We start from the raw sequence: 26,955 nt of genomic DNA on the forward strand, positions 1-26,955 counted from the left end.
GCTGAAAAGTCTTATTAAAGAGAGGTCACCCCGTTTTGGAAATCACAAAGGGAAGCAGCTTTGAAACGTTTAACCTATCACTCCCAGAAGTCAAAGAGTGTACAGCTGTCCCTGCGCTTTTTATATCCCTGGAAGGAAAGATCATCAAAAAATAACTGATGCCTCAAAAAAAATCATGTCCCATCAAACACAAGAACACAAGGAATAGGAGCAGGAGTAGACCCTGTGGCCCATCAAACCTGCTCCATCCTTCAATATGATCCAGGGGATGGAGATTAAACCAACTGAACAGTATACCCACAAGAATTAAACACACCTGACATGCTCTTCTGTTACCACTTGAATTGTGAGGAATATTATTCTGGATGTAGTCTCCTAATTGTAATCATATTGACTTAACCATTGGTAGCTGTGGCTCAGTTCATAGCACCCTCGCCTTTGAATCAGAAGCTTGTGGGTTCATGTCCCACTCCCGGAAACCAAGAACTGTGAATGTACTCAAAAGAGTTACATGCGAACTGTTGATAACTCGAAAGAGTTACAACTTGTACCAACACTTGATAATATGCATAGTGCTCAGCCAACAACCCCATCTTCTGTTTGGTGCACAGCACTGCTGCTCCTGTCCTGTGTGACACCCAACAACCTGCGGGCAAAGCATAGGCAAAGATTCAAAACATGGTAGGATTAGTTTAAAACGTGCAGAGTTAAAGGGGCAGAACTCAATTTAAAAACAATTGCAGAATTAACTATGAGGACCGGGAAATTCTATAGTAAAGACGAGTGAATGGGTTTTAAGTGCAGGCCAACCACGACCTGAATTGAATGGTGGAACAGGCTCGAGGGCTGAGTGGCCTCCTCCTGTTTCCTACGTCCCATTTACAAACCGGCTGTCCATGGTCTTTCCCAGTGCGCCGGGTTAGTTACAAGTGAAGGTCCCAAAACTGCCTGGGTTGGGGAAGGGGATACGGCAGCAAGAGCGTAAATGGATCCCGGGGTCAGAATTTTAGGGAGGGTCACAGTTTTGCTAAATCTCTGCCCCTTTCCGCGGGCATTCCAAAATTTCACTGGGATTGGCTTCTTCTCCCGTCATCCCTCAGAAACCCCGCCCAGTTCCATCTCATTTGCCCCGATCGTTAAGTAGGATGTCGACGTGTTTAGAAAGGGCAGTGGGACCTGTAGCTGCCTGACCTCAGGCTTTGAAAGCTGCATCTGAGAAATTCTTTCAACCTCTCAAGATTTCCAATCTCTTTTACTGGCACTTATTCCCCCTTCCTTTTTGCCTCTTGAGAAGGTGGTGATGGGCTTTTCTCTTTGAGCCGCTGCAGCCTGCGGGCTGTTGTTATACCCACAGCGCTGTTAGAGAGGGAGTTCCAGGATTTAGACGCGAGGATGATAAAAAACACTGATATAGTTTGGGGAAGGGGATACTGCCTTTGGGGGAGGTGATGCTGTAGTGGTATTGTCGTGGGCCTAATAATGCAGAGACCCAGGGTCATGCTCTGGGGACCTGGGTTCAAATCCCACCATGGAAGATGGTGGAATTTGAATTCAATAAATATCTGGAATTCAAAGACTAATGATGACTATGAAGTGATTATTGTAAAAACCCCATCTGGTTCACTAATGCCCCTTTAGGGAAGGAAGTCTGGCATGTGACCCTAGACCCAGTTGACTCTTAACTTGCACTCTGAATTATAACAAACCGCTACAAAGTCACAAAAAAGGAATGAACCTGGATGGACCACTCAGCATTGACCTAGGCCCTGGAAATGGCGATGGCAATCTCAGCCATGTTGACCCTGAAAAGTCCTCCTTACTAATACCTGGGGGCTTGTGCCAAAATTGGGAGAGCTGCCTCACAGGCTAGTCAAGCAACATAGTCATCCTCATGGAATCATACCTTACAGATAATGTCTCAGACACCATCATCATCATCCCTCAGTATATCCTGTCCCACCGGCAGGCCAGACCCAACAGAGGTGGGGTCACAGTCGTATACAGTCAGGAGGGAGTTGGCCTGGGAGTCCTCAACATTGACTCTGGACCCCATGAAGTCTCTCATACCATCAGGTCAAACATGGGCAAGGAAACATCCTGCTGATTACCACATACTGCCCTCCCTCAGCTTGTGCATCAGTACTCCTCCATGTTGAACACCACTTGGAGGAAGCACTGAGGTTGGCAAGGGCATAGAATGCACTCTGTGTACTTCAATGTCCATCACTAAGGGTGGCTCAGTAGCACTACTGCAGGCCATGGCTGCTAGACTGGGTCTGTGGCAGGTGGTGAGGGGAAAAACATACTTGACCTCATCCTCACTAACCTGTCTGCTGCAGATGCATCTGTCTATGACAGTATCAATAGTAGTAACCACCACACAGTCATTGTGGAGATGAAATCTCGCCTTCACATTGAGGATACCCTCCATCGTGTTGTGTGGCACTACCACTGTGCTAAATGGGATAGATTTCGAACAGATCTAGCAACTCAAGGCTGTGGGCCATCAGCAGCAGCAGAATTGTACTCAAACAAAATCTGTAACCTCATGGCCCAGCATATCTACCATTACCGTTAAGCCAGGAGATCAACACTGGTTCAATCAGGAGGCATGCCAGGAGCAGCACTAGGCATACCTAAAAATGAGGTGTCAACCTGGTGAAGCTATAACACAGGACTACTTGTGTGCAAAACAGCATAAGCAGCAAGTGATAGACAGAGCTAAGCAATCCCACAACCAACAGATCAGATCTAAACTCTGCAGTCCTGCCACATCCATTTGTGAATGGTGGTGGACAATTAAACAATGCACTGGAGGAGGAGGCTTCACAAATATCCCCATCCTCAAATGATGGAGGAGCCCAGCACATCAGTGCAAAAGATAAGGCTGAAGCAGCTGCAACAATCTTCAACCAGAAGTGCTGAGTGGATGATCCATCTCGGCCTCCTCCAGAGGCCCCCAGCATGACAGATGCCAGTCTTCAGCCAATTCGATTCACTCCAAGTGATGTCAAGAAACAGCTGAAGGCACTGGATACTGCAAAGGCTATGGGCCCTGACAATATTCCGGCAATAGTACTGAAGACTCCTGCTCCAGAACTTGCCGCGCCCCTAGCCAAGCTGTTCCAGTACAGCTACAACATTGGCATCTACCCGGCTATGTGGAAAATTGCCCAGGAGTGGAGTGTCCTGCACACAAAGAGCAGGACAAATCCAACCTAGTCAATTACCTCTCCATCATCAGTAAAGTGATGGAAGGGAACATCAACAGTGCTATCAAGCGGCACTTGCTTAGCAATAACCTGCTCACTGATGCCCAGTTTGGGTTCCGCCAGGGCCACTCAGCTCCTGACCTCGTTACAGCCTTGGTTCAAACATGGAAAATGAGCTGAACTCCCAAGATGAGGTGAGAGTGACTGCGCTTGACATCAAGGCAGCATTTGACCGAGTGTGGCATCAAGGAGCCCTAGCAAAACTGGGGTCAATGGGAATCAGAGGGAAAACTCACCACTGGTTGGAGTCATACCTAGCACAAAGGAAGATGGTTGTGGTTGTTGGAGGTCAGTCATCTCAGCTCCAGGACATCACTGCAGGGATTCCTCAGAGTAATGTCCTCAGCCCAACCATCTTCAGCGGCCTCATCAATGACCTTCCTTCCATCATAAGGTCAGAAGTGGGGATGTTCGCTGATGATTGCACAATGTTCAGCACCATTTGCGACTCCTCAGATACTGAAGCAGTCCATGTCTAAATGCAGCAAGACTTGGACAATATCCCAGCTTGGGCTGACAAGTGGCAAGTAACATTCATGGCACACAACTGCCAGGCAGTCACCATCTCCAACAAGAGAGAATCCAACCACTGATGTTCAATGGCATTACTATCACTGAATCCCGCACTAACAACATCCTGGGGGTTGCCATTGACCAGGAACTGAACTGGACCAGCCATATAAATATTGTGGCTACAAAAGCAGACCAGAGGCTAGGAATCGTGCGACGAGTAACTCACCTCCTGACTCCCCAAGTCCTGCCCACCATCTACAAGGTACAAGTCAGGAGTGTGATGGAATACGCCCCACTTTCCTGGATGAGTGCAGCTCCAACAACACTCAAGAAGCTTGGCACCATGCAGGACAAAGCAGCCCGCTTGATTGGCACCCCATTCACAAACATTCACTCCCTCCACCACCAATGCACAGAAGCAGCAGTGTGTACCATCTACAAGATGCACTGCAGGAATTCACCAAGGCTTCTTCAACAGCATCTTCCAAACCCATGACCAATACCGTCTGGAAGGACAAGGGCAGCAGATAGATGGGAACACCACCGCCTGGAAGTTCCCCTCCAAGCCCCTCCTCACCATCCTGACTTGGAAATATATCACCGTTTCTTCACTGTCGCTGGGTCAAAATCCTGGAACTCCCTCCCTAACAGCACTGTGGGTGTACCTACACCACATGAACTGCAGTGGTTCAAGAAGGCAGCTCACCACCACCTTCTCAAGGGCAGCTAGGGATGGGCAATAAATGCTGGTCCAGCCAGCGAAGCTCACATCCCATGATGTGGCATGGAGGGGAACTTGGAGGTAACGGTCTCTTTGTTCTAGATGATGTTTCATTTTATTCTTTCATGAGGTGAGGAAAGGCCAGCATTTGTTGTCCATCCCTAATTGCCTTTGAATGTATGGCTTGTTCAGCCTTTTCAGAGGGCGTTAAGAGTCAATTCCATAATGGGTCTGGAGTCATATGTAGGCCAAACCAGGCAAGGATGGCAGATTTCCTTCCCTAAAGGACATTAGTGAACCAGATGGGCTTTTACAACAATTGGTGATAGTTTCATGGTCACCATTACTGAGACTAGCTTTCATCGATTAAATTTAAATTCCACCACTTGCCATGGTGGGATTTGAACTCTTGTTCCCAGGGCATTAGCTTGGGCAATGGATTAACTTGCTCAGTGACATTACCACTACACCACAGTCTTCTTTGAGTTTCTTGGATACTGTTTCAGCTGCGGACACATGGATAACATTCTGACTTGTACAAATCCCATTCATCCATTATTGTTATGTTCAACAAACTGCATTGCTCTCAGTTGAGCAACATCTCCACCTTAAAATTCTCATCTTTGCATTCAAATAACTCCATGACCTTGCCCCTTCCTATCTCTGTGACCTTCACCAGATAACCCTCCGAGATCTCTGGCCTCTTTCAATTCTGGCCTCTGGAGCTTACCCAATTATAATCTCTGTGTCGTAAAATGCCTTTAAAGAATTGCAGCGTGATATCACTAGAGAGGAAGTGTGTCATGCGATCCAGTTTGGTTTCGCTTTCAACAGAGCACACACACGCAGCTCTGCAGCTCTGATATCTTCAAGCTTCCTGTGCTTGTATGCCTGTTTACTTGTGCCTATAATTAATAAATAAACCCACAACGTGTTTACCCATTCCCTTATGAGTGATTGATGCTTTTATATCATTATATAAACACGACACTCTCCACCATTGGCGGCCGTGCCTTTAGTTCTCTAGTTCCTAAGCTCTCGAATACCTCCAACTCTACCTGCCTCTCTTCCCTGTAATGCCCTCCTTAAAACACACCTCTTCAATCAAACTTTAACATTTGGGAACAGAACATAAGAAATAGGAGGAGGAATAAGTCATATGATCCCCTCTAGGCTGCTCCGCCATTCAATAAGATTGTGGCTGATCTTGACTTCAACTCCACTTTCACGCCCTACTCCCATTGCCAGTCATTCCCTGAGTAATCGAAAATCTGTCTTCCCCAGTTTTGAATATATTCAAAAATGGAGCATCCACAAACCTCTGGGGTAGAGAATTCCAAAGATTCACAACCCTCTGAGTGAAGAAGTTTCTGCTCCTCTTAGCCCTAAAGAATCTATCCTGAGACTGTATCATCATTCATTCTTCCAAACTCCGGAGAATATAGACCCACCCCACTTAATCTCTCCTCATAGGATAACCTGTTCATCCCAGCTGAACTTTCACTGCACCCATTCCAAGGCAAGTAGATCTTCCCTTAACTACGGAGACCAAAACTGCACACAGTACACAAAGTGTGGTCTTACCAAAACCTTGTACAATTGCAGCAATAATTCCTTACTTTCGTACTCCAACTCATTCCTAAACGTTTTCTATGTTGTGTTACATTTCACTCAGGGGGCCCAAGTTGTTGTGGAAACATGCACTTTTTACATACTTTTTAAAATCCGTTTACAGGACGTGGGCATCACTGGCTAGGCCAACATTTATTGCCCATCCCTAGTTGCCCTTGAGAAGGTGGTGGTGAGCTGCCTTCTTGAACCACTGCAGTCCACGTGGTGTAGGTACACCCACAGTGCTGTTAGGGAGGGAGTTCCAAGATTTTGACCCAGCAACAGTGAAGGAACGGTGATATATTTCCAAGTCAGGATGGTGAGTGACTTGGAGGGGAACTTCCAGGTGGCGGTGTTCCCATGTGTCTGCCGACCTTGTCCTTCTAGATGGTAGTAGTGATGGGTTTGGAAGGTGCTGTCTAAAGAACATGGTGTAGTCTGGAGCTATGAATAGTGATGGTAAAGGCTCCAATTTCTTTCCATCACATGGTTGACCAGGAATCTCTCCCACTCTTACATCCTGCTATTGGCGTGTGTTGGAAGGATTTGCCGGTTGATACTCAACCTGTTATGACCACACCTTCCTTGGGTGGGACTCAAACCGAGAGCTTCAGGAATCAGATGTAGGGGCACTACTCACTGCGCCACAAGACTCCCCTAATTATTTGCTGTACCTACATGGTTCTTGTGCAAGGGCATCCAAATCCTCCTGACCACCAACATTTAGTAGCTTCTCACCATTTAAAAAATATCCTGTTTTTTCAATTTCTCGTACCAAAGTGAATAACTACACGTTTAGTCATCGCTGTTCCATCTTTGTCCCTGCATCCATTTTCATTTGATGGTGCTTCTGTAAAGTGCCTTGGAAAGCTTGTCCACACTAAAGGCACTATATAAATGCAAGTTGTTGCTGCTGTGCACAACACTAAGGAAACCAGCTAATCCTGTAAAATTTTGTCAGGTAAAGTTATGATCTCCTTCAGGGAGCTTTAAAGTACAACTTGAAAGAAAGAACTTACATTTAAGTCGCATGATTAGGGTTGCCAAACCTCTAGGATTGACCTGGAGTCTCCAGGAATTGAAGATCAATCTCCAGGACACTGCTGTGTGCAACCCTGGAGAAAAATCATCAGGATATTAAAAAAGATTTGTTTTCTTGTCATTATCTTTGAATATTTCTCTTTTCCAGATGTAGAAATGTTGAAAATGGGGGAAAAGAAATGCTCTTTGGCTGATAGTCAGGCACAATCCAATTGGGTAATGAATCTTTTTGCTTTCCACTTGGTGTAGGGAGGCAGTACATCACAAGGATGGATGTGTGGGCTGACTAATGGCTGGAGCAGGGGGACAGGTCATGTGAGGAAGCCTCCAGTGAAACGTTTAATCACAGTCGGCAATCCTAAGTGTTATCCATGACCCCGGGACATCCCAAGGTGCTCGACAGCCAAGGAACTTGTTTAGTTTTAATGTATTCACTGTTGTAAATGCTGGAAATTTGGCAGCCAATTTGCACGCAGCAAGATCTCACAAACACCAATGACCTGAGTGGCCGGTTCTTTTTATTTGTGGGCCATGACACTGGCAAGGAGCGCCCTGATTTTCTCCAAGTGGTGTCTTGGAAGCTGTTACGCCCACCCAGGACAACAGATGGAGCCAGAGCTTAAGGTCTCATCTGACGGACGTCACCTCCAAGAGCTGGACCTGTCGGCTCAGAATTTACGCCAATGGCAAGGTTTTGGCTCCGATATGAGGCCAGGCGTAATGCAGGTGGGCGCATCATTTTTCACCGGCAATGCCAGTTTAACGACATCAGACCGTCACCAAGCCATTTTCAAGAAGGCCAGGTTGATGTCTGAATGGCCACCCACCTGCAATCAGCAGGAAACTTGTTAAAGTAGTTAAGAGGCCAACTAAGACGGTTGATCAGAGGCCGACTAGGATTTTCCAGGTGGCCTCATGGTGTTGGGAGCCGGGCAGTTGCCTGGATGAAACTCCTGCTCCTAAGTCCAATGCTTCTACGCTCCTTTCGAAGGCCTTTACATATTTCCTGAAGTGCAGAGCCCAGAAACGTTCACATTACTGCAGTTGGGGCCTAACCAGTGATTGATAAAGTTCGATAATCGAAATTGGACCAGAAGTAGGCCATTCGGCCCCTCAAGCCTGCTCCACCATTCAATAAGAACATGGCTGATCTTCTTGTGGTTGGATTTCCACATACTCACAAAAATCTATCCACATCTGCCTTAAAAATATTCAGTGACCCCCTCCTTCGGAGGCAGAGTGTTCCGAAGTCGTACAATCCCCAGAGAAAATATTTCTCCTCACCTCTGTCCTAAAAGGGCGACACCTAATTTTAAAACAGTGCCCCCTAGTTCTGGACCCACCCACAAGGGGAAACATCCTTTCCACGTCCACCTTGTCAAGGCCGTTCAGGATCTTGTAAACTTCGATCAAATCATCCCCTCACTCTTCTAAACTCCAGTGGAAACAAGCCCAGTCTGTCCAACCTTTCCTCATAAGACAACCCACTCATTCCAGGTATCAATCTAGTAAACCTCCTTTGAACAGCCTCCAATGCATTTACATCGTCCCTTAAATAAAGAGGCCAAAGCTACACACAGTATTCGAGATGGGGCCTCAGCAATGCCCTGTATAACTGAAGCATGACATCGTTACTTTTATGTTCGATTCCCAATGTAATAAAGGATAGTATTCCATTAGCCTTCTTGATTCTGTGCTGTACCTGCAGACTAACTTTTTGTGACTCATACACTAGAATGCCTAGGGCAGAATTTTTAGCTGTTGGGTGGGTGTGCGCCCAATCCGATCTGACCCGACATCATCCCGCACCCGTGCAATATTTCAGACAGCGGCCGCGCACAAAAGTCAGAAGCGCGCCTTCCAACAATTAACAGGCCAATTAAGGTAAATTAACAGCGCAATTGTCTCCGATTTTTCATGGTCCGGCCAACCTTATGCTTGGTGGACAAGCGAAGCGGCCAGGCAGCCTTTGCATTTTTCATGAAACCTCATCCAAGGGTGGGATGGGGTTTCCGTTATTAAATGAAAGAAAGAGAAAAATGTGCGGACAGCATTTTAATCCTGCATATGATCAGGTGACTGATTGTGATGCTTGCACATTTTTTTTCCTCAATTTAAAAACTTTATTTAATGCTTTCCAGGTCTTTAGCTCCCTGACGCAGATCTCTGCCCTCAGGGAGCTTTCTGTCAGTGCTAGCTCACGCCCGCGCTGACATCAGCGCCCTCCCTCCTCCCCTCCCACCGCCCCCACCCACTCCCCAGGCAGCTCTGAGCTTCTCAGCGAGCGTTTCACTGCTAATCAGCCAAGCCAGCACGAAATCGCGGTCAGGGGGCCGATCGCGGTCGATGGTCTGTTACCCGGCCAATCCCGGACCCGCGATCGGGCCCACTCGCCGACCTAAAAACTCTGCCTCCGGGTGCCACTGCAACTCAGGGACTTGGGAGTCCTAGTCCAGGATTCTCTTAAGGTTAACTTGCAGGTTGACGCGGTAGTTAGGAAGGCCAATGCAATGTTGGCATTTATTTCGAGAGGACTAGAATATAAAAGCAAGGAGTTGCTGTTGAGGCTTTATAAGGCTCTGGTCAGACCACATTTAGAATACTGTGAGCAATTTTGGGCCCCGTATCTCAGGAAGGATGTGCTGGCCCTGGAGAGAGTCCAGAGGAGGTTCATGAGAACAATCCCAGGAATGAAAGGCTTAACATATGAGGAACGTTTGAGGACTCTGGGTTTATACTCGATGGAGTTTAGAAGGATGAGGTGGGATCTGATCGAAACTTACAGAACACTGAGAGGCCTGGATAGAGTGGACGTGGGGAAGATGTTTCCATTAGTAGGAGAGACTAGGACCCGAGGGCACAGCCTCAGAGTAAAGGGAAGGCCTTTTAGAACAGAGATGAGGAGAAACTTCTTTAGCCAGAGAGTGGTGAATCTATGGAATTCATTGCCACAGAAGGCTGTGGAGGCCAGATCATTGAGTGTATTTAAGACCGAGATAGATAGGTTCTTGATTGGTAAGGGGATCAAAGGTTACGGGGATAAGGCGGGAGAATGGGGTTGAGAAACTTATCAGCCATGATTGAATAGCGGAGCAGACTCGATGGGCTGAATGACCTAAATTTCTGCTCCTATGTCTTATGGTCTTATGGTTTAAGTAATGCTCTTTTTTTATTCTTCCTGCCAAAGTGATCAACTTCACATCTTCCCGAATTATACTCCATCTGCCAGAACTTTGCCCACTCACTCAACCAACCTGTATCTCTCTGCGTAGGTGGTAGCATTAGTGGTATTGTCACTGGACTGGTAACCCAGAGACCCCCCCACCCCCCCCAGGGTAATGCTCTGGGGACCTGGGGTCAAATCCCATCATGGCAGATGGAATTTGAATTGGATAGAAATCTGGTGAAGCCATTGTCAATTGCTGTAAAAACCCATCTGGGTCACTAATGTCCTTTAGGGAAAGAAATCTACACGTGACTCCAAACCCGCAGCAATGTGGTTGACTCTTAAATGCCCTTGAAACAATTAGGGATGGGCAATAAATGCTGGCACAGTCAGTGAAACCCACATCCTGTGAACAAATAAAAAAAAAACTCTTCACAACAGACTTTTCTACCTATCTATCTAGGTCATTGATGTAAATTGGAGCAAGTTGACCCAGCACAGACCCGTGTGGGACTCTGCTCGCCACATCCTGCCCAGCAGGCAAAGACCCATTTATGCCTGCTCACTGGTTTCTGCTTCCTGCTAGTATGTTAACCCCTACACCATGAACTTATATTCTCCGCGATAACCTTTGATTTGGCACCTTCTGGAAATCCAAGTACTGTACACCTACAGGCTCCCCTTTATCCACAGCGCATGTCACTCCGTCAAAGAACTCTTGGCTAAACATGATCTTGTCGCTTTTATATCCTATTTCATCGCTTATAAACCCAAGTAACTCGGGTTCTGAAAGAAGGCGGGAGAATGGGGTTGAGAAACTTATCAGCCATGACTGAATGGCGGAGCAGACTCGATGGGCCGAATGGCCTAATTTCTGCTCCTATGTCTTATGGTCTTATGGTCTTATGGGTTGCTGCCCCTCCCAGAGCGGCCAAGAGTTTACCAGAATTGGCATCAATCCCACCCCCGCCCCACCCCCGCCCCCCGTTGGCAAAGAAAACAATCCAAGAGATTTTAAAGTGACATTTTAAGCAAATCAGTGACATAACCCGTACTTGTGAGCCACAGCTGGGCCATCCAACAAGGAGCAACCAGCAAGAAGGAAAATAAACTATAAGTCCCATCATGAGGCATTGCCACATGGTGACATCACATCTGGCCCTTGGCCGCCCAGTCAAATTCAAACCTTGAGCCTGAAAAAAAAACCCAGGAGGACTCTGATTGGCTGGGAATTTGGCAGGCGATGTTCAGATTTGTCGGGTTTGCGTTTCATCGATGGAATGGGCGTGAGCAGCGAGCATTAGCCCAAACACAATCAGTGCGAGCGGGGATTTGGATCACTTCACCTCAGATCTTTTCATTAAAAACACAGAGAGAGAGAGAGAGAGAGAGAGAGAGGAAAAAAGCAGAAACAGAAATACCTAGAAAAACTCAGCAGGTCTGGCAGCATCGGCGGAGAAGAGCACAGTTGACGTTTCGAGTCCTCATGACCCTTCAACAGAACTAAGTAAAAATAGGAGAGGGGTGAAATATAAGCTGGTTTAAGTGGGGGGGGTAGTTGTTAGGACAAGCAGTCAGTAATAGGTGGAGATAACCAAAAGCTGTCACAGACAAAAGAACAAAGAGCTGTTGAAGGTGGTGATATTATCTAAAGGAATGTGCTAATTAAGAGTAGAGAGCAGGGCGAGCGAGGTACAGATAGCTCTAGTGGGGGTGGGGTGAAATAATACTAAAAGGGCATAAAAAGGTTGAGATAAACAATGGGTGGAAATACATTTAAAAATAATGGGAATAGGTGGGAAAAGAAAAATCCATATAAATTATTGGAAAAAACAAAAAGGAGGGGGAAGAAACGGAAAGGGGGTGGGGATGGAGGAGAGAGTTCAAGATCTAAAATTGTTGAACTCAATATTCAGTCCGGAAGGCTGTAAAGTGCCTAGTCGGAAGATGAGGTGCTGTTCCTCCAGTTTGCGTTGAGCTTCACTGGAACATTGCAGCAAGCCAAGGACAGACATGTGGGCATGGGAGCAGGGTGGAGTGTTGAAATGGCAAGCGACAGGGAGGTCTGGGTAATGCTTGCGGACAGACCGAAGGTGTTCTGCAAAGCGGTCACCTCATCTGCGTTTGGTCTCTCCAATGTAGAGGAAACCGCATTGGGAGCAACGAATGCAGTAGATTAAGTTGAGGGAAGTACAAGTGAAATGCTGCTTCACTTGAAAGGAGTGTTTGGGCCCTTGGACGGTGAGGAGAGGGGAAGTAAAGGGGCAGGTGTTGCACCTTCTGCGTTTGCATGGGAAGGTGCTGTGGGAGGGGGTTGAGGATTAGGGGGTGATGGAGGAGTGGACCAGGGTGTCCCGGAGGGAACGATCCCTACGGAATGCCGCCGGGGGGGGTAAAGGGAAGATGTGTTTGGTGGTGGCATCATGCTGGAGTTGGTGGAAATGGCAGAGGATGATCCTTTGAATGCGGAGGCTGGTGAGGTGATAAGTGAGGACAAGGGGGACCCTATCATGTTTCTGGGAGGGAGGAGAAGGCGTGAGGGCGAATGCACAGGAGATGGGCCGGACACGGTTGAGGGCCCTGTCAACTACCGTGCGTGGAAAACCTCGGTTAAGGAAGAAGGAGGACATGTCAGAGGAACTGTTTTTGAAAGTGGCATCATCAGAACAGATGCGATGGAGGCGAAGGAACTGAGAGAATGGGATGGAGTCCTTACAGGAAGCGGGGTGTGAGGAGCTGTAGTCGAGGTAGCTGTGGGAATCGGTAGGTTTGTAATGAATATTGGTGGACAGTCTATCACCAGAAATTGAGACAGAGAAGTCCAGGAAGGGAAGGGAAGTGTCAGAGATGGACCATGTGAAAATGATGGAGGGGTGGAGATTGGAAGGAAAATTAATAAATTTTTCCGGGTCCCGACGAGAGCATGAAGCAGCACCGAAGCAATCATCAATGTACCGGATAAAGAGTTGTGGGAGAGGGCGGAGTAGGACTGGAACAAGGAATGTTCCACATACCTCATAAAGAGACAGGCATAACTGGGGCCCATGCGGGTACCCATAGCCACACCTTTTATTTGGAGGAAGTGAGAGGAGTTAAAGGAGAAATTGTTCAGTGTAAGAACAAGTTCAGCCAGATGCAGGAGAGTAGTGGTGGATGAGGATTGTTCGGGCCTCTGTTCGAGGAAGAAGCGGAGAGCCATCAGACCATCCTGGTGGGGGATGGAGGTGTAGAGGGATTGGATGTCCATGGTGAAGAGGAGGCGGTTGAGGGCCAGGGAACTGGAAATTGTTGATGTGACGTAAGGTGTCAGAGGAATCATGGATGTAGGTGGGAAGGGACTGGACAAGGGGAGAGAGAAGGGAGTCAAGATAGCGAGAAATGAGTTCCGTGGGGCAGGAACAGGCTGACACGATTGGTCTGCCGGGACAGTCCTGTTTGTGGATTTTGGGTAGGAGGTAGAAGCGGGCCGTCCGAGGTTGGGCGACTATCAGGTTAGAAGCTGTGGAATCAACCATTTCCAGTTCCCTGGTCCCAACCGCCTCCTCTTCACCATGGACGTCCAATCCCTCTACACCTCCATTCCCCACCGGGATGGTCTGAGGGCTCTCTGCTTCTTCCTCGAACAGAGGCCTGAACAATCCCCATCCACCACTACTCTCCTCCATCTGGCTGAACTTGTTCTTACACTGAACAATTTCTCCTTTAATCCTCTCACTTCCTCCAAATAAAAGGTGTGGCTATGGGTACCTGCATGGGCCCCAGTTATGCCTGTCTCTTTATGGGGTATGTGGAACATTCCTTGTTCCAGTCCTACTCCGGCCCCCTCCCACAACTCTTTCTCCGGTACATCGATGATTACTTCGGTGCTGCTTCATGCTCTCGTCGGGACCTGGAAAAATTTATTAATTTTGCTTCCAATCTCCACCCCTCCATCATTTTCACATGGTCCATCTCTGACACTTCCCTTCCCTTCCTTGACCTCTCTGTCTCAATTTCTGGTGATAGACTGTCCACCAACATCCATTTCAAGCCTACCGATTCCCAAAGCTAACTCGACTACAGCTCCTCACACCCCGCTTCCTGTAAGGACTCCATCCAATTGTCTCAGTTCCTTCGCCTCTGTTGCATCTGTTCTGATGATGCCACTTTCAAAAACAGTTCCTCTGACATGTTCTCCTTCTTCCTTAACTGAGGTTTTCCACGCACGGTAGTCGACAGGGCCCTCAACCGTATCTGGCCCATCTCCCGTGCATCTGCCCTCACGCCTTCTCCTCCCTCCCAGAAACATGATAGGGTACCCCTTGTCCTCGCTTATCACCCCACCAGCCTCCGCATTCAAAGGATCATCCTCCGCCATTTCCGCCAACTCCAGCATGATGCCACCACCAAACACATCTTCCCTTCACCACCCCCCCCCCGGCGGCATTCCGTAGGGATCGTTCCCTCCGGGACACCCTGGTCCACTCCTCCATCACCCCCTACAACTCAACCCCTTCCCATGGCACCTTTCCATGTAAACGCAGAAGATGCAACACCTGCCCCTTCACTTCCTCTCGTCACCGTCCAAGGGCCCAAACACTCCTTTCAAGTGAAGCAGCATTTCACTTGCACTTCCCTCAACTTAGTCTACTGCATTCGTTGCTCCCAATGCGGTTTCCTCTACATTGGAGAGACCAAACGCGGACTGGGTGACCGCTTTGCAGAACACCTTCGGTCTGCTCGCAAGCATTACCAAGACCTTCCTGTCGCTTGCCATTTTAACACTCCACCCTGCTCTCATGCCCACATGTCTGTCCTTGGCTTGCTGCATTGTTCCAGTGAAGCTCAACGCAAACTGGAGGAACAGTACCTCATCTTCCGACTAGGCACTTTACAGCCTTCCGGACTGAATATTGAGTTCAACAATTTTAGATCTTGAACTCTCTCCTCCATCCCCACCCCCGTTCTGTTTCTTCCCCCTCCTTTTTGTTTTTTCCAATAATTTATATAGATTTTTTTCCCCACCTATTTCCATTATTTTTAAATGTATTTCCACCCATTGTTTATCTCAACCTTTTATGCCCTTTTAGTATTGTTTCACCCCACCCCCACTAGAGCTATCTGTACCTTGCTCATCCTGCTCTCTACTCTTAATTAGCACATTCCTTTAGATAATATTACCACCTTCAACAGCTCTTTGTTCTTTTGTCTGTGACATCTTTTGGTTATCTCCACCTATTACTGACTGCTTGTCCTAACAAACTCCCCCCCCAACTTAAACCAGCTTATATTTCACCCCTTTCCTATTTTTACTTAGTTCTGTTGAAGGGTCATGAGGACTCGAAACATCAACTGTGCTCTTCTCCGCCGATGCTGCCAGACCTGCTGAGTTTTTCCAAGGTAATTCTGTTTCTGTTTTTGTTTTGGATTTCCAGCATCCGCAGTTTTCTGCCTTTATCTCTGAGGAAAAAAGCGTCTATTTTATCCTCAGTTTTAGCAACTTTTAATATCCCTTTTTGAAAGCATGGCATCGGATCTTGCACTGAGCCCCTTTGCAGTGAGTAAAGCCCTTAGCGTTAATGGTTTGTCAATTATATTGTCAGGATACACAGGTGAAGGGCATTGTTTAAGTGAGTACTTTGAGCACATAGAAATAGGAGGCAGCTGGGACACTGGGTGTGTGAGGCGAGCTCTGAGACTGAACAAAGTCAATAAACTCTCAGAGTAAAGAAAAGCCCTGTGCCTTGGTTTTGACTTTGCCAACCAGCTTGAATTCTATTAACACCTAGAGCCCACTCCTGCCCCGCTGCCAGTTTTCCGTTGACATCCCCCCGGGGTACGTCCAGCCATAACTGGCAACCCCATAAGTAACCCATGTGTTTTTTTAATCACCTTGTCAACTTGCCCTGTCGCCCTTAAGGGTTTGTGTATGTGGACAGCCGTATGATTTATAAGTTTCTTCTACTGGAGGTTTTTCCACTCCATGTTGAATGAGCAACGCCGAGCATATGCACTGTGGCTTTAACTCCCTGTTTTCCCCTGTGGCAGCATTGTGTTAATCTCTTTGATTGTGTTGAGTGGCAGCACTGGCATTCTGCTTCCCCCGCCCTACTCCACCTGACTGTTTACGTGGGAATTCCTTCAGCAGGTGCTTCCAGCCTCCGTGACTCTCACCAAGCAGCCAGAAAAAGGGCAGACAGACAGACAGGGAAGCATGAGTTCCACCGGCTCGAGGGGAACCCCTGTAAAATCCAACATGGGCAGCCCACAAAGTGTGAGTTTGAGCTTTGTTTCTGAGTAAAAAGTTACTGTTTAACCTTGTAATGGAGAGTTTCTCAACTGTCACTTCCTTCTCTCTCTCTCTCTCTCTCTCTTCTTATCTCCTTCACTCTCTTTTCTCTCCCTCTTTCTTACCCTCTCCCCATCTCCCTCTTTCTCTCTCCTCTCCTATCTCTTTTATCTCTTCCCCCCTCTCTTCCTCCCTCTTTCTCCCTCTCATTCCTTCTCCCACTCTCCCTATCTTTCTCTTTTTTTCCTTCATCTACTTTTGTTTCCCTTTCTCCCCCTCCCTGTCCCTCTCTCCCGATCTCCTTCTGTCTTTCTTTGTAACCCTCGCTATATTTCTCTCTCTGTCAAACCTTTAAGGATTCACGATCATTCTATCAGCTAAAACTCCACCCGGAATAATGTTTACTAATCCCTGAAGTTGGAGACTGTTAGAAGTGGGGGAGGGGCTCGTTGTGACTGTGTTTTTGCTGTAAGGGGGATGGGTACAAGTTACTGTTACTGCTGTTTTGTTAAAATTCCAATCTCTTCCCCTTCTCCCTTCCTAAAGCGTTGGCCCCTGTCTCCATGGGGGTCACAGGTCCCATTTCTTAGTCGGATCCAGGATTGCCCGACTTCAAAATTCCACACTCACAGACCAATTTATCATCCAATTAAATTAATGGATGGGAGATGGTAGGCTAGCTCTAGAGTTACATGAAGCCACATCATGGGAACAGGCCATTCAGCCCCAACAGTCCATGTTGGTATTTGCCTACCACAGCAGCGGCATATCCTAACACAAAATGCCACCCTGCTTTCTATCCCCCTTTATCCTTCAGCCCCTTTCATCACCCATTCTTAAATGTCTCACAGGGAATTACGGGATATGGGGAGCGAGCGGGAAAGTGGAGCTGAAGCCCCAAGATCAGCCATGATTGTATTGAATGGCAGAGCAGGCTCGACAGGCGGTGTGGTCTACTCCTGCTCTGGTTTCTTGTGTTCTTGTGTCAATATGGTTTCTTCATAATTCGACCACAGGATGTGAGCATCACTGGCAAGGCCAGTAATCATTGCCCATCCCTAATCACCCTTAACTGAATGGCTTGTTTCCTTATTTCAGAGGGCAGTTAAGTGTCAACCACCTTGGTGTGGGCCTCGAGTCACATGGAGGCCTGACCATGTAAGGGCGGCAGAGTTCCTTCCCGAAAGGGACATCAGTGACCCAGATGGGTTTTTACGACAGTCCAGTAGTTTCGTGGTCACCGTGACTGAGACTAGCTTCTTAGTCCAGATTTAACTAGTTTACTGAATTTAAACTCTCAAGCTACTGTGGTGGTACTTGAACTCATGTCGCCGGATCAGGCCACTGGACTACTCGCCCAGTAGCATCATGCTACTTTACTCATATGTCACTTCATTCACTATCCCCAGTAGTGCGTTCCACTGTCTTGCAACTGTCTGTGTTTTGAAAGGAATTTACAATATAGAAACAGACGATTTAGTCCAACTGGTCCATGCTCCATACCAGCCTCCTCCCAACCTGCTTCACCTCCCCCTATCAGCATATTCTTCTGTTCCATTGTCCTTCACGCGTTTATGTACCTTTTATGTAGTTTTTGAAAAAAAGCACCATGTTAACCTCCTGCGCAAGTAAAAGGCTCCTGCTCACTGATCTAAATCTCTTAATTTAATCAAAATTAATTTAATTTTAGTCTCTGGAAACATTCCCTTCCTGATTTGAACCTCGATGAAATGATCTAATTATCGCCTGAGATCTTCTTTGCAAATCTTATTTGCGACTGTGCGTCATTGTGTCAGTATTCTCGGGAGCCAGGTAACCAAATATTTGCATTAGTGAAGCCAGGTGGGGGAGCACACTGTCCTTTCTCACTTCACTAAACTCTGCTTTTTTTTTCCTTTATTCTTTCATGGGATGTGGGCTTCACTGCCAGGGCCAGCATTTGTTGCCCATCCCTAATTACCCTTGAATCAAATGCCTCACTCAACCATTTCAAAGAGTCAGCCACATTGCTGTGGGCCTGGAGTCACGTGTAGGCCAGCCCCGGTAAGGTTGGCAGATTTCCCTCCCTAAAGGGGCATTAGTGAGCCCAAAGGGGTTTTTGCAACAATCAGTGATAGTTGTCCTTACTGAGGCTAGTTTTCAATTCCAGATTTTGTTAATTGAGTTTAAATTCCACCAGCTGCCCTGGTGGGATTTCGGTCTCTGTTCCCAGGGCATTCGCCAGGGCCTCTGGTTTGCTAATCCAGCGACATTACCACTAGGCCACCATCTCCCTCCAGCGTCGGAGCCCAGACATCTGGGGAGATGCCTCAGGGTGCATGACTGGCACACCCAGGTTATGAGCCAGTGAGACTGACTGACCAATTTGCAATGGGTACTGCTATTGTCTGTGCTAGGATCAAGGTTACCAACCTCTCCATGAATTTAAGACTGATCTTCAGAATGCTACTGTGAGCAAGGAACACCCAGGAGAATAATCAGAGGACCACTAAAAAAAATTCTCTTTCACCTCATTGGTTTGTGGTAATAAAAATACCTGCCTGTTTGAGTCAAAAATCATCCAATCGAGTGACAAAGAATCTGTTCGCTTTCCAATTGGTTGTAGGAATGTACCCACTGCAAATTGGTCAGTCATTCTCACTGGTTTATAACCTGCGAGTGTCAGTTGTGCACCCCGAGGCAACCCCTCCAGAGGTCTGGGCTCCGACACTTGGGGGAGACGGCAGCATAGTGGTAGGAATGTGGGGGGCCATGAGGATGAATTTGTCATGCAACCAAAGGCAGAGAGAATGGAGGCGGGATAATTGGAGGTTGGTGGTCACATGATGAAACCTCCAGGAAAACGTCTATCCGGAGTTGGCAACCCTAGTGTGGAGTAAGGTTCAGAACCACTCAGTGGCAACTTTTACTAAAGCGGTGATTCCAGACAATGGCAGCGGACTATTGAAGTGTACGACACAGGATCTGGAGCTGTCCCTCTTGCCAGCCCAGAAACATTAAGGCTCAATTTTGATGTTGGGCCAAGGGTACTTCCCTTAGGATGACATCGGTGAAGTCCTGAGGCTCTGATGATTGACCCCTGGCAAATGGAACCATCTTCCTTTGTGGCCGACATGACTCCAGGCCCCAGCGTGTTTTCCCTTTGACCCATATCAACCTCAAGTTTTGCAAAGACCACTTGGTAAAATGCTGCCTTGACATTGAGGGCTGCCATTGGAACCATGGAACTCTGTCTACAGCCTGCTGTATTTGGTGTTTAGCACACAGCATGTGTGGTTGCTTCGCAAGGTTGATAGCATCTACTGAAATATGTTGAGTGCTGCATCTCATGGCCATTCAGCCCATCATGTTATCCAAAGAGCACTCCACTCTTCCCAAATAGCTCTGCATACTTTTGCCCTTCAAATATTCCAGATCACAACAACTCACTGAGTAACAAAATGTTTCCCCAGCTCACCTCTGACTCTTTAACCAATTATCTTAAATTTGTCTTCAGGTTATCGACCCTCCTGCCAGTAGAAACTGTTTCTTTTTTTCATTCTTTCATGGGACGTGGGCGTCGCTGGCTTGGCCAGCATTTATTGCCCATCCCTACTTGCCCTTGAGAAGGTGGTGGTGAGCTGCCTTCCATGTCTTGTCATTTATCCTATCAAAACCCCTCATAAGTTTTACTTGAATTAAATGACCTACTCTTTCTATGTTCTGCGTGAATTAGGGCTATTCTCTTAGCTTGATGGTGACAGAGGAGTGAGGGATGTGCCAGTCTAGGAGATTACAGATTGTGGTGGTGTTTCATCTTGCTGCTGATCTTGGCCCAAAGCAGCTCATGAGTTGTTGGATCTATCACGACTCGGTTCCTAGTACAGTGGTAGTGCCACAATGCGCATTAAATCATGTTCTCACTCTGGAGGGTACACATGGTCTTCTGAAGAACTGTGCAGTGATCACTCCTAGCGCTGTTACCATGGGCCGATGTGTCTTTGACAGGATGGTTGGTGAGGGTGATATCAAGAGGGTGACTTCTTCCTGTTGGTTCCCTCCCCAGTCTGCTTCCTCCGGTTGCAGTGATCTACTGAGCCACTGGTAGCAGAGAGGATTAAAGCCGTGGGCCAGGCTCTATAAGGGCAGCATAGTCCCATCATTGAAGGATCGGCTGAATTTCATTACAACTACCCGATTCACTGAATTCAGTTTCATCTTTTGCCATGGTGTGGTCTGACCTTCATGACCTTTAAGTTGCTAGTATACTGCCATAAATCTGGTATTCTCTTCACCAAAAACTATTGGAGGTAGATCAACTGAAAATGGATAGATTTTGGAACCATGTTGAGTAGATGGATTTAACATACAGATCAGTCTTCATTGAATGGTGGAACAGGCTCGAAGGGCTGAACTACCTCCTCCTCTTCATATGTTCTTCTAACCATTGCACTACCATAACTCATGTTGGCTAAGCCTTGCAATGCCTGTAGGTTATCGTATATATTTCTATTGGGTGTTGGCAAGTAATGGTCAATGCAACAATGTTTGACAACAAATAATTGTCATCAGTCAATGGAATTTCCAGGCTATACCCTACCCTCAGGATGACTCATTCAGCGAGTATTTCTAGAATGTCAGCACAATGAATATACTGCAGTATTAAAGGACCATCAATTCTGTTCAATTAACTCAAATCAGTACGGTGGCTGCATACTCTGAATCAATGTTATTTGGAAAGCTGTGATTCAGTTGTGTAAAGCTCCGGTTAGACAGCACCTGAACTCCCTTCCTAACAGTACTGTGGGTGTACTTACATGACAGGGACGGCAGTGGTTCAAGAAGACAGCTCACCACCACCTTCTCAATGGCAATTAAGGATGGGCAATAAATGCTGGCTGAGCTAGTGATGCCCACATCCTGCAAATGAATAAATAAAAACAATTCTGGGCACTACACCTTGTTCAGTTAGAAAATGTTGGCCTTGGAAGGGATGCAGCACAGATTCACCAGGGCTAAAATGATTAAATTATGAGGATAGTTTGGACAGACTGGACCTGTATCCTCTTGTGTATCGGAGATTAAGGGGTGATCTAATTGAGATGCTTTATTTAAATTTTTTAATTTATTTTTTCAGGGGATGTGGGTGCTGCAGACTAGGCCAGCATTTTTATTGCCCATCCCCATTTGCCCTTGAGAATGTGGTGGTGAAGCAGCCTCCTTGAACCGCTGCAGTCCATGTGGTGTAGGTACACCCACAGTGCTGTTAAGGAGGGAGTTCCAAGATTTTGACCCAGCGACAGTGAAGGAACGGTGATATATTTCCAAGTCAGTATGGTGAGTAACTCAGAGGGGAACTTCCAGGTGGTGGTGTTCTCTTCTATGTGATAGAGGTCACAAGTTTGGAAGACGCTGTCTATGGAGCCTTGGTGAGTTGCTGCAGTGCATCTTGTAGATGGTACACACTGCTGCCACTATGCGTCAGTTGCGAAGGGAGTGGATATTGAAGGTTGTGGATGGGGTGCCAATCATGCAGGCTGCTTCATTCTAGATGGTGTCAAGTTTCTTGAGTGTTGTGGGAGCTGCACACATCCAGGCAAGAGGGGAGTATTCCATCACACTCCTGACTTGTGCCTTGTAGATGGTGGACAGGCTTTGGGGAGTCAGGGAGTAAGTTACTCACTGCAGGATTCCTAGCCACTGATCAGGCCATTCAGGGGCGATGTCAGGAAGCACTTCTTCACACAAAGTGGGGTGGAAATCGGAAAACTGCTCCCCGCCCCCCCCGCCCCCCCGCCCCCCCTCCCCCCCCCCCCCCTCCCCCAGCAAGAGGCTGGGTCAACTGAAAATTTCAAAACTGAGATTGATAAATCTTTATTGGGTAAGGATATTAAGGGTTATGGAGCAAATGTGGGTAATGGAACTTGAAATATAACCAGAAATAGGAGGTTACACGTGTCAGGAGAGGATGAGGCTGCACGAGACGCTAGACATCTTTGAAATTATGAAAGGTTTCGATAGAGTGGACACACAGAGGGTTCGAGACCATCAACGCAAGATAGTCACCAAGAACTCTAATCGCAAATTCAGGAAAACCCCCTTTACCCAGAGAGTGGTGAGAATGTGGAACTCGCTACCACAGGGAGTGATTGAGGCGAATAACAGTGATACATTTAAGGGGAAACTGGATAAACACATGAGGAAGCAAGAAATAGAAGCATGAGTTGGGTGAGGAGGCTTGAATGGAGCATAAACGTTGGTATGGATTGTTTGGGTCAAAGGGCCTCTTTCTGTGCTGTATATCCTCTATGCAATGTTAGATGGACTTATATTCATTGAGCTCACCCCTCAAATTATTCAATCCTCCCTGATAGGTCTAACCTCTGTGTGTGCGTATGTTTGCGTACGTGCGCGTGTGTGTACACATGTGTGTAGTCTTAAGTCGTGATGACCCTGTGGTCTATTATATTGTTGGTTCTCAATGTTTGAGTTGATGTTCAGACTTGAGGAATAGCTATTTGAGTGAGGTGGAGACCTTGGACCCATCACGCAGGATGAATGAAGAGTGAACATTTTGTGGAGGGGGTGGATTTGGGGGAATGGGGTTGCAGGGGGATGTGGGGGTTTGGTGAGCAGCTCTCAATTAATTTTGTTTTGTTCCTCCAGGCTTCGTCAGTCATCAGTCTGAACGTCGGGGGTCACATTTACTCCACTATGCTTGGAACTCTGCTGAAGTATCCGAGGTCTAGGCTGGCTGAGATGTTCAGCGGTCAGTCCAGACCAAAGTTGGACTTGGAAGGGAGGTACTTCATTGACCGGGACGGGACCTACTTCAAGCACGTGCTGGAGTTCCTCAGGGGCCGTGAGCCGCCCCCCATCCTCGCTGAGGAGGTCTACCAGGAGGCTATGTACTACGGCATCGAGCCCCTGGCCAAGCTGCTGGAGGATTCACCCAAGCTCTTTGGTGAGATGGTGGGCCGGAGACAATTCCTGGCCAGGGTGCCAAATTATCAGGAGAACATTGAGGTGATGGTGCGAGTGGCCAGGGCAGAGGCTGTGGCCTCTCGCCAGTCCGTTGTGATGGTGTGCGTGGTCAGAAACGAGGAGGATGCGGCCAAATGCCATGAGATGGTGAATGGCCTGGACACGGACAAGGAGTCGGTAGTGAGGTTTGGACCTTGGAAAGCATCACCTTCCATCCTTGACCTGCTGTATTGTATCAAACTGGACATTGAAAGCAAAGGCTACAGCACCTCCTATCGGCCTCACGAGATAGGGAAAGGCTTCCTCGTGCGACCTTGTGAATTCCTCTACAAATTTACATTTACCTGGTGGTAAAATGCAATGCAATAGGCGTTCCTCTCACACCACCTGGTGTCGGTACCTGCAAGACATGAGACATTTGGAGCATCTTGCATCCATTTTACTGGGCACCAGTGGAGTTTTTTGTGAAGTGAGGATGTTGCAATTTAGCCAGATGACAATCATAGAACGATGTGGCACAGAAGGAGGCCATTCAGCCCATCATGCCCCTGCCAGCTCTTTGAAAGAGCTATCCAATTAATTTGACTGCCCCACTCTTTCCTCTTAGCCCTGAAAATTTCTCCTTTTTTTGAATATTTATCCAATTCCCATTTGTAAGTCACGATTGAATCTGCTTCCACCATCCGTCCAGGGAACGCATTCCAGATCTGAACAGTTACAAAAATTCCTTTATCCCTCCCTTCGGTGGTTCTTCCAACTATCTTAAATCTGTGTCCTCTGGTTAGAGGAAACAGGTCAACACGTGCCTCCCAACTAATTATATCACACACCAGCTAGCAACAGATCTAAAGATCTTTCTCTTTAAATTGTGATGTTGTTGGACTATCAGGTGGGCCTTCTTTTGCTTTAAGCTTATGGTGCATTTAAAAGGAACTTTCAAACAAAGTCTCCCAGAAGGACAAAGACGACTCAGGGCAAGGGGAGGCCATTCAGCCCATCGAGCTAGCTCCTTCTGTCTGACCAGAGTCTCCAGGCCCATTTATTTAATTTTCCATGGGGAAGACCTGCAAAATGTCTTTGTGCTTAAGCCCCTTCTACACCCCTCAACCCAGCAGGAGGCGTCCGCAGATATCTGCTTAGTGATACGAGCACTCGGGGTATTTCATTGCTTCAGTGCAGCGAAGGTTCACCAGGCTGATCCCTGGGATGGCAGGATTGTCTTATGAGGAGAGATTGAGGAGACTGGGTCTGTATTCCCTAGCGTTTAGAAGAATGAGGGGTGCTCTCCTTGAAGCAGACAAAATTCGAACGGGGCTCGACAGGACAGATGCAGCAAGGGTCTTTCCCCTGGCTGGGGGTGTTCTAGAACCTGGGTGGGGGGACAGTCTCAAAACAAGAGGTAGGCTATTTAGAACTGAGATGAGGAGAAATTTCTTCAGTCAGAGGGTCTTTGGAATCCTCTACCCCAGAGGGCTGTGGAGGTTCAGACATTGAATAGAGAGTTAGAGTCATAGACTTATACAGCACAGAAACAGGTCCTTCGGCCCATCGTGTCTATGCCAGCCATCAAGCACCTATCTATTCTAATCCCATTTTCCAGTACATGGCCTGTAGCCCTGTATTCTAAGGCATTAAGGACAGAGAGAGACAGATTTCTAGGTATTAAAGATACCAAGGGAAAATGTTGTGGGAAAATGGCAATATAATGGAAGATCTAATTGAATGGCGGAGCAGGCTCGAAGGGCCAAATGGCCTACTCCTGCTCCTATTTCCCATGTTTGTTCATTCTGGCCCCAAATGTTACAGCTCATGCTGGAAGCAGTCTCTCATTTGTCTCTCCTGCCTTTTGACATGCGAGCACCTGTATATACAATCGCCTCTTGAGGTGACCTTACAGCACTCTGTACCTTTTTAACCAAAATCTTTAACCAACATCCTAATAGACTTTTGATAGCCCATTCGCTGCCTCTCCGTAACAGCAGAGATGGAAGGTTGAAATTCATCCGGAAGAAGATCTCCTCACGGTGGTGGGGAGCATGAGTCAGAGTAAGGGACTAATGCACACTATAGGGGGGAGGGACTTGAAAGTGATGCAAAGTGACTGATTAGCCGATCAGCATTAAAGTCAACAGAAATGGAAATTGGGTGGGCTGTAATAGGAGCTGCTGATTCCCTATGGGCCAGCTCTTTGTGCAACTTCCCCAGGAATGATTTCAGTCCTAATCCAATTTGACACCCTCAGTTTGCCAGGTTCCATTGCAACAACATATCTGTCCTCTTCACAGCTGGAATGGGCTTTTTAATTTTTAAAAATTCATTCAAGGGATGTGGGCATCGCTATCTAGGCCAGCATTTATTGCCCATCCCTAATTGCCCTTGAGAAGGTGGTGGGTGAGCTGCCGCCTTGAACCGCTGCAGTCCATGTGGTGTAGGTACACCCACAGTGCTGTTAGGGAGGGAGTTCCAGGATTTTGACCCAACGACAGTGAAGGAACGGCGATATATTTCCAAGTCAGGATATGGTGAGTGGTTTGGAGGGGAACTTCCAGGTGGTGGTGTTCCCATGCATCTGCTGCCCTTGTCCTTCCAGATGGGAGAGGTCATGGGTTTGGAAGGGTTGGCTTTTAGCATATCCCACTGGTCAGTCAGCCCTCCCCATCCTCCCCCACTCCCAGTGTGTGTCCCAGCAATCGGGGCCCATCTGACCCCCTGACCTGCCTCTGAACAGAAAGACATTTTATTTATGCTGCATTTATGATACATTTTCCAATTGCAGCTGGGTGTGGTGCACACTGCATGGTTGGTCTCTAATTGAGGGATCAGATTGGGAAACCTGCCGGCTGTCTATTGTTATTTCTATTAAAGAATGATAAATGTCTCATTGACCAACCCTGTGTATATATTTCGTCGCATGTATTGACACCACAAAGCTCAGAGTGGAGCCTATTGTGTAATTTCCCCCTGTGAATCACACTTGGAGATCACACTATTGTAGGTAACTGGGATTGACTTGGGCATAATTATGTAACTGTCCTCCACTCACTGCATCCTGCTGGATAGGTAATCCTGTTTTTAACCAAGGGTTTCTCAGTAGAGTTTTGGTCATGAGTTCTATTTGCTGTAGTTCACAAGGACGCTGTTTGAATAGACTTTGCTTATAAATAGACTGTTTTTTGTGAGTCCAGTCTTAAGCCCTGCCTCACCTCCAACTCCTTGGCTGAAACCAATGAGGAAGGTAAGCTGCGGGGAGAGGGATGGAAATTGAAGGGGCACACTGGAGAGAAAGAACTGGGAACAAAGAATATGGGAACATGTTCTGATGAAAGTTTGTACTAAATTCACCCGTGCACATATTTAAATTGCGCAGGTTAATCCAGTCAGAGGCAGCAAGTATGTAAAT

General features: G+C 47.3%; 1 protein-coding gene across 4 annotated transcripts in view; it reads left to right on the forward strand.

Moving 5' to 3' along the window:
* The window catches only part of LOC144682565 (BTB/POZ domain-containing protein KCTD14-like), a 1,380,231-nt gene that overhangs the window by 470,551 nt on the left and 882,725 nt on the right, over nucleotides 1–26,955 (forward strand). For 2 of the 4 annotated variants that reach the window (XM_078545009.1, XM_078545010.1), the window contains exons 1-2: nucleotides 16,418–16,577; nucleotides 23,238–25,090. In XM_078545009.1, coding sequence (XP_078401135.1) covers nucleotides 16,518–16,577; nucleotides 23,238–23,909 — 732 coding nt within the window. In that variant the 5' untranslated portion in view covers nucleotides 16,418–16,517 and the 3' untranslated portion in view covers nucleotides 23,910–25,090. Of the gene's footprint in view, nucleotides 1–16,363; nucleotides 16,578–21,708; nucleotides 21,783–23,237; nucleotides 25,091–26,955 lie in introns of those variants that run through there. The other 2 variants (XR_013577076.1, XM_078545011.1) reach the window with 2 other exon arrangements.

This window comes from Cetorhinus maximus, chromosome 7 (genome assembly GCF_964194155.1).
Source record: "Cetorhinus maximus chromosome 7, sCetMax3.hap1.1, whole genome shotgun sequence".
NCBI lineage: Eukaryota > Metazoa > Chordata > Chondrichthyes > Lamniformes > Cetorhinidae > Cetorhinus > Cetorhinus maximus.